The sequence below is a fragment of the Lolium rigidum genome, chromosome 1, assembly GCF_022539505.1.
Source record: "Lolium rigidum isolate FL_2022 chromosome 1, APGP_CSIRO_Lrig_0.1, whole genome shotgun sequence".
Lineage (NCBI taxonomy): Eukaryota > Viridiplantae > Streptophyta > Magnoliopsida > Poales > Poaceae > Lolium > Lolium rigidum.
Window position 1 is genome coordinate 360,763,965 of NC_061508.1, and position 7,817 is coordinate 360,771,781.

General features: G+C 47.0%; 1 protein-coding gene across 1 annotated transcript; it reads left to right on the forward strand.

The window, feature by feature from the left end:
- Positions 1-4,316: 4,316 nt before the first annotated feature.
- LOC124665980 (BTB/POZ and MATH domain-containing protein 3-like) lies at positions 4,317-5,453 on the forward strand. Its single transcript, XM_047203338.1, has 2 exons — positions 4,317-4,823; positions 4,869-5,453. Exons 1-2 carry the CDS (start codon positions 4,317-4,319, stop codon positions 5,451-5,453), a joined length of 1,092 nt encoding a protein of 363 aa, XP_047059294.1.
- Positions 5,454-7,817: the final 2,364 nt, after the last annotated feature.

Here is a 7,817-nt window from a genome sequence, read left to right on the forward strand (position 1 = left end):
CCGAGTTTGCGCTTCTTAGTGATTGGAATATTGACTTTCGCCAAACATCCCCATGTGTGCAAATACAAAAGTGATGGTTTTCTCCCAGCCCACTCCTCGTAAGGGGTTTTATCTTTATTCTTGTTAGGAACTCTATTCAGGACATGACATGAAGTCAACAAAGCCTCCCCCCACCATGCCTTTGATAAACCAGCAGTGGCTAACATGGAATTCACCAAGTCGACCGGCGTGCGGTTTTTCCTCTCGGCAACCCCGTTTGATTGGGGTGAATAGGGAGGCGTCCTCTCATGAATAATGCCATGTTCCTCACAGAATTCATCAAATATTTTAGGAAAATATTTGCCACCACGATCCGACCTGAGACGCTTGATCTTTCTCTCTAGTTGATTTTCAACTTCGGCCTTATAAATTTTAAAGTAGTCTAAAGCTTCATCTCTAGTCCGCAACAAATAAACATAGCAAAATCTAGTCGCATCATCAATCAATGTCATGAAATATCTCTTTCCACCTTTTGTCAACACACCATTCACCTCGCATAGATCAGAATGTATGAGTTCTAGAGGTGCCAAGTTTCTCTCCTCGGCCGCCTTGTGAGGCTTCCGAGGTTGCTTCGATTGCACACAACTATGGCACTTAGAACCTTTGGCGATAGTGAAATTCGGAATTAAACTTAAACTGGATAGCCGAGACATTAAACCAAAATTAATGTGACATAAACGAGAATGCCAAACACTGGTATCATCACTAACATTGCCACGAGATATGGTTCACGGACTTATTACTCGAAATCGAAAGCGAAAAGCGGAACAAGCCTCCGCACTCATAGCCTTTACCAATAAATTGTCCAAACTTGGAAACAACTACTTTATTCGACTCTAAAACAACCTTAAACCCATCTCCGCATAGAAGGGAGCCGCTAACGAGATTCTTGTTCATAGTAGGGACATGCTGCACGTTCCTCACTCGCACGATCTTCCCCGAAGTGAACTTCAGATCTACCGTGCCAACACCATGAACGAAGCATGTGACCCATTCCCCATCAAGACGGAAGAATCCCGGCGACCTGGTAAGAAGTGAACATGGATATGTCAAGCACACACATGAACATTAGCACCTGTATCAATCCACCAACATGGAGATTGAAATACCGAAAGAACAAGTAAAGAGATTACCGTACCCATCAGCATTGCTAGCGGTCACCGTGTTGACTTGCCTCGCCTTTTTCTTGCGGTCTGCCCTCTCTGGACAATCCTTAGAAAAGTGGCCAGCCTCTCCACATGTAAAGCAGCTCAGATCTGCTTTGTTTATCATCTTCTTCTTCTTGAAGGTTGTAGTCTTCATAGGCTTATTGAAGGAGGGCTTGTTATTCCCTTTGTTCTTGCTCGCAGTGGTTTCTTCCGCACCATGTTGGCGCTAGACTGACCCTCTCCTTTCTCAGTATTATCCTTAGCCCGAGCTTTCTCCTCAACATCAAGAGATGCTATCAGATTTTCAACTAATATCTCCTGTCTCTTGTGTTTGAGAGTTGTGTCAAAGTTCCTCCATTAAGGGGGCAACTTAGCGATGATGCATCCAGCCACAAACTTGTCAGGTAAGGCACACTTAAGGAGTTCAAGCTCTTTCGCAATGCACTGTATCTCATGAGCTTGTTCGGCTACGAACGGTTGTTAACCATCCCGATGTCATGGAAGCTCTCCATGATGTACAGTTCATCGCTCGCATCGGTTGCACCGAACTTAGCATTCGAGTGCATCCCGGAGCTCTTTACCATCCGTTATGTGCATGTACACATCACACGGACGGTCACAAGAATACTTAGAACGCATCCGACGAAGAGAGTATTGTTTTCCTTGAACTTGTTCCGATCTTGGTCAGATATAGTTCCTTCGAGTAAACCATCAGTAACTTCGAACACTTTCGGATGAGTAAGCCGTAGCATGGCCTTAACCTCGCCACCTCTTAAAGTGCACACCGGTAAACTTATCCGGCCTCGATGCATCGGAAAAACCAGCCATTGTTAACTCAGGAAATTGCCTACAGTTAGGTTTTTGGATTGTTGGATAATTAGGCACAATTTCCATGATTAATTCCAGAATATAAAGCATGATGACAACAACTACTAACATGTGAAACTCGAACATACTAGATGCATTAATCAACATGAGTAGCGAGCAGCACAAACAAGAAAGCATCCATCGCTAAACGGATCGAGATATGTCGCACGTACCGATCTCGGTGGAGGTGGCGGTGGAGGTGTAGCAGATGATGTCGCAGCAGTAACGTTGTTGATGACAATGTTGTTGACGACAGGGACAACGGGTCGAAGTAGACGACGTTGAAGACGATGGTAGGCAGCACCGCCCGACTTGGACGGAAGGCGACCCGTGATGAAGAGCTTGAGCAGTCGCGCAGAGCGCTTCCCAAAAACCTAATTCGCCCTCTCCCGTACAGGATCGCAAGGACGAGTGGTTCCGGAGACCTGCTCTCCCGTTCGCCGATGCACGTCGGCGCGCGGGATGGAGTAGACTACGATGGCGGCGCAAGCAGAGAGGTGGAAACCCTAACTCGTGTATTCGTATGTTTACGCGGTAGCCGGGCAAGAAATTATATAGGCTCGTAAAACCCTAGGCAACGTGGGCCACGCCCACGTCGCACGAACGTTTTGAGTCGGTTACGTGATAGCCCACGATCCGGGAGCGACCCGAACCGACTAACTGCGACGCGTCCGTCTAGGACTCTGTTCGTTTTCCTGAGCTGCAAAAAGTAAGGAATGTCTCGGCTCGAGGCTCAATCCACTCACCACGAGTGAATTGATTGTCGTGTCGTGTCGTGTCGTGTCGTGTCGAGACGAGCGAGGAGGAGGAGCGCACGCGTGTAGCACTCCTATTCTCACTCACTTACTAGTGGTGGAACCACCTTATAAGGTGGTCTAACTTACTTCCAACTTTCCATGTGGGACTAAACTTCCCACCCCTTGCCACTCCCTAGTGAGCTGCCACCAACTTGGGCTCAAACTCACAAGACTGTCACTAAGTGGGCTTTGAGATTTATAGGAAAAATCTGAAATCTAGTATGGACCACCAAATGTGGGCCCAATATTAAACTTCACCCTCTAGCTTATCCTCCTCTCATACGTCAATAAGCCATGAACAAGTTTGACATACTGGAACAAAAAATGTAGATGCTTCTATGGATGAAATTGCACATCTCACAGGATGATGAGTGGATAATGTGGGACGTTCAAGACCACGATCTAACGGCAGAGAGTGTCAAATCGTTGAGAAAGGGTTATGGTGGTTCTATTTTAGTGTTACTTAATTTCCTCCTGAAGCAGAATAGGGCTACATCCCGCATCCTCGCCATGACCCTCCTACCATGCAGCAGACAGAGCCAAGTTACAGAGAGTGCCATTGCTTAAAGATAAGGAGAAATGGTAGGGTAAGAGATTAACTAATCTAGATGGGTACTGGTGCTACCGGTGCCAAGCTATGGCGAACAGGAAGCCGGCGGCGGTAGCGTAGTCACGCACGCCCCAGGGCACCCTCGTAATCGCCATGTGCGAGGGATGGCATTTCAAGCGTAAACTTTTGCCAGTACACCGGCAGTCCGGCACAAGATGTGCATGTTTATGAAAATTATTTCTCAATACCAGGTAATTGTTCAACATCTAAAAAAAGGTAATTGATCAAAACAAGTTAGAGTCCACTTTAGGTTAATTGCAGCTCTAGGATCAATTTTCAAGAATAGCAACTTGTCATTGGAAGATTCCCAACACGTTTGAGGGAGAGATGACGACTCTGCTGTCTGCTGAATCGTTTGTGCCAAGTCATACATATTTGCAAATTGAATGTAGGCTTGTAGGTCAAGTCAGAGCAATTCCAATAGTATAGCCAACTGCTGGCTATAACAAGATGCCATATCATTTGTAGTCATCATATAGCTAACATGTATAATAGTTGGCTATAAGAATAAAGCACTTTACTAAAATATGGCCCATCTTTCACTCTCACAAAGTGCCTAGGAAGCACGCTGCAAGAGTTGTACTTATCACGATAAGAAGTTTCCACCTCCCTTCTCTCTCCTCTTCTCTCTCCTCCAACTCATGTAAAATATATTATTTAATGCTTTATAGTCAGCTGACTGGACTCTATTGTACTTGCTCTCATGACTCAGTTTGGGTGGCACACGTACCGGAGCCCAGAGATACTACGATCAGAGATCCGTTGTGCTCCTACATGGGTTGACATATACACGGCGCGTCCTGATTTGCCGTACATATACAACATAGGCAAGCCGCGAGATCGTCAATCCGCATCATGTCGACGTCCGCGCTCTTGTCCGCTCTGCGCGTCGGCGGCCGCCAACACGTCACCGCCTCCATCCTCGCCGGCCGGCAACACATCACCGCTCCCACCCTCGGCGAGAGGATGCAGGCGACCGGCTCCCACGTCTTCAGGATCGACAGGTTCGCACGCGTCAAGGAGAGAGTGGCCAATGGCGCGCTCGTCCGCTCAGGCACGTTCGGCGTCGGCGGCCACGGCTGGCGCATCCATTGCTACCCAAACGGAAACGTGGAGCAGACCAGGGGCTCCATGTCCCTCTTCCTCAAGCAGGCCAGCCACGCCACCACAGGCGACGCCACGGCCACGTTCAAGATGAGCATACTCGACCAATCCTGGAAGCCGTCGCGCGCTTTGTCCATGGATGCGCACCGCTTCACGGGCGACGGCTGGGGCTGGGACAGATTCATCAAGCTCGAGGATCTGGAGAAGGATCAGAAGCACCTCCAGGACGGCTGCCTCTCCGTCCTCTGCGACGTCACCGTCGACATCAGGCCGAGCACCTACTACAAGTACATACGTCTTCAGGTTCCTGCGGCGCCGGCGGCGCAGGAACTCAAGCTGGCGCCGCCGCCGTTTGAGCTGCACGGTGTAGGCCTCGCGGAAGCCATCTGGAGCAAGCAGGCGGCGGACGTGAAGATCAAACTCGGCGACGGACAGACGTTGGCAGCGCACCGCTGGGTGCTCGAAGCCCAGTCCCCGGTCTTCATGGTGGATCTCGCCCTCGCCTCGAAAACCGGGAACGTCACTGAGCTACGTGTCGACGACATGGACGCAGACGTGTGCAAGGCGCTAGTCCAGTTCATGTACACCCACTCGCCGCCGCGGGAGCTCGAGTCGATGGCGGGGCGGCTGCTCGCCGCGGCCGACAGGTACGAGGTGGAGAAGCTGAAACTCATCTGCGAGGAGGTGCTATGCAAGAGCATCGACACCAGCTCTCTGGCTGCCACCCTTGCGTTGGCAGAGCGCCATCGCTGCCCCGTGCTGTGGGAGGCGTGCATGAAGTTCCTCTCTTCTCCGGGTAACATGGATGTGATCTTGGCGTCGTCGGACGGTTTGGAGAAGCTCAAGACAGACTGCCAGTCTGCCTTGTTGGAGCTCATCGGCCGGTAAATGAGTAGTTAATTAGTGAGGCTAGTAAATTCTACACGCAAGTTAGGTTTCAACTTAATTTTTTTAGTTGCAAACGGCATTACAACTTGACTTGTTCAGTTGCAAATAGAGATATAACTAAGAACAATATTATGGACCCATATACTTATCATACGGTATACTCCCTCCGGGCATTAAAAGTGTCTCAATTTTATTAAATTTGGATGCATCTATCTACCTACTAAATAATGTCTACGCACATCTAAATTTTAACGCTTTAATTTGGTGGGAGGAGGGGATACTAAATTTATTCTAAATCGATTGAGAAATGAGAATGAATCACGTCCTAATACTATTATCCGTACCTGGTAGTTCTCTCTTCCTTATTTTGAAAGATCAATGAGCATAAAAAATGCAGGAGACATGTGTATCCCGTGTATGCAAAAGAATATGATGCACGTTCTGTTCTTTCCTCGGACAAATCGCTACCAGTTTTCTCGACACACGGAAAAGAGTACACACGGTAGATTTCCGTACGACAAAGGGGCCTTTTGCCATGTGTTTTTGACATCTATATAGAAGATGCCTTTGTGGTCTGTATTTTGGCGGTGCACAACGCAGAAAAGTGATTTGACGGTTTCGTATGGGCTGATGCTGCTTGACGGTTTGCCGTGTACCGAAATAAAACACATGGTGAAGTTTCAAATTATATCGTGTTCCCGCGTTGCATATGCCAAAGCGATGCCACGTGTACCCCTTCTTCGCCGTGTGTCAATTGGAACGGCACACACCGTGTGTCCATTGGGTCGGCACATGGCAATGGCTTTGCCATGTGTTTTAGGCGTTGTGCGGCAAAGACCAGGCGTAGGTCGGCTGACGCTTCCCAGACTACATGAGTTGCTACCATGGGCTGCCTTTATCGTGTGTATACACACAACAAAGACAATTTTGCTTCTTTGCTAGCAAAGCCACGATGTTTTTCGTTTTTTATTTTCATTTCATCGATGCATTTCAACAAATAGTACATAGCTTTCGACAAAATTTCCACTTGATTCACAAATATATGATAGAAAATGATGCAAATATGGTACAAACAAGTTCACAGGTCCATCATTATATCAAACATGATGCAAATAAGCGACACACTTCACAATTTTGACACATTCAAGTTTACAAGTCCATTATTGCATCAAAGATGAGACAAACAAGTCCATCAACACAAGCTCTGAGACATGATGGCCACAACGGCAAAGATCGACATCCTTGATTCATATGATGGACACAACATCGACGTCCTACAAGTTAGAAAGCAAAATAATGAGATTCATAACATGGACAATTTCAGTGACATGGAATTCTACAAGCGGATCACATGAGAGTAAATAGGTTAAGTAAATAGACGTATATGCAACGATTAAAATGGGAAAATTAAAGGAACATAACAATGTCAATATAGACAAGCTCTAAGGCATAGAATTCTACAACTGGGTCACATGAGAGTAAATGGGACAAGTAAAGGGATATATATGCAACAATTGAAATGTGACAAGTAAAGGAACATAGCAATGGCAATATGAACAAGTTCTATGGCATCTAATCATACAATTGGATCACACATGCTAGTAAATGGGAAAAGTAGACCGGCATATATGTGAGGTGCAAGCGTAGGAGAACTCCAAGTTTAAGTCCTATGTCTAAATTTGCACACGTACTATGAAGCAAAATGGATGAAAGAGACTTACTAGTGCGCGAGGCACAAGTGTAGGAGAACTAACTTGGAGTCGGAGCTTCCTAGCCACATTAGGATTGTCAAAGATATGTGGATCCTCCATAGGAGGCATCAGAGGGATTTCCTCTTGATTTCCCAACCCAACAAGCGGCACATTGTTGGATCCATGCGAAGGTTGTGCCTACATCATAAAAAAATTATGAGCATTGCGCAACAAGCACTAGACAAATATTGCACTTATTTTGCAAAGACAACTTATCCACTGGAAAGTGAAAGGAGGAGAAGCAAGAGGAGAAAGGAGTCACACTACACAGCTGCAAATCAAGCATGTGCATGTGGTCTCGCTGCTGAGTCATATGTTATTTCATCCACTCTAGCATCTTCTGTTGTTGCGCGAGTTGCTGATGCTTAATCGGAGGCTCCTCCATTTTTCGAGCCCTGTCCTCAGACTCCTCTTACAGTTTGCTATGTTTCTCCACCTAAGCCTACATTTTGTCGTCGCAATGTCATGAATGTTGCAACGGAACGCATGTAATGAAATGTACATGAGCAAGGATAGAGAACACACCTGGATTGTATCCATAGCTACACTCAAAAGCGTTGGGAGGGTCTCTATTCAAGGTTGGGAGCTTTTCCTGCCACGCTAAAGCTGACAA

What these genes read in the sequence shown, in the direction of transcription:
- LOC124665980 (XM_047203338.1), top strand. Translation starts at nt 4,317, where the DNA reads ATGTCGACGTCCGCGCTCTTGTCCGCTCTGCGCGTCGGCGGCCGCCAA. An exon ending in CCGTCCTCTGCGACGTCACC is followed by an intron (nt 4,824 to 4,868) that starts GTCGACATCAGG and finishes ATACGTCTTCAG; the next exon opens with GTTCCTGCGGCGCCGGCGGC.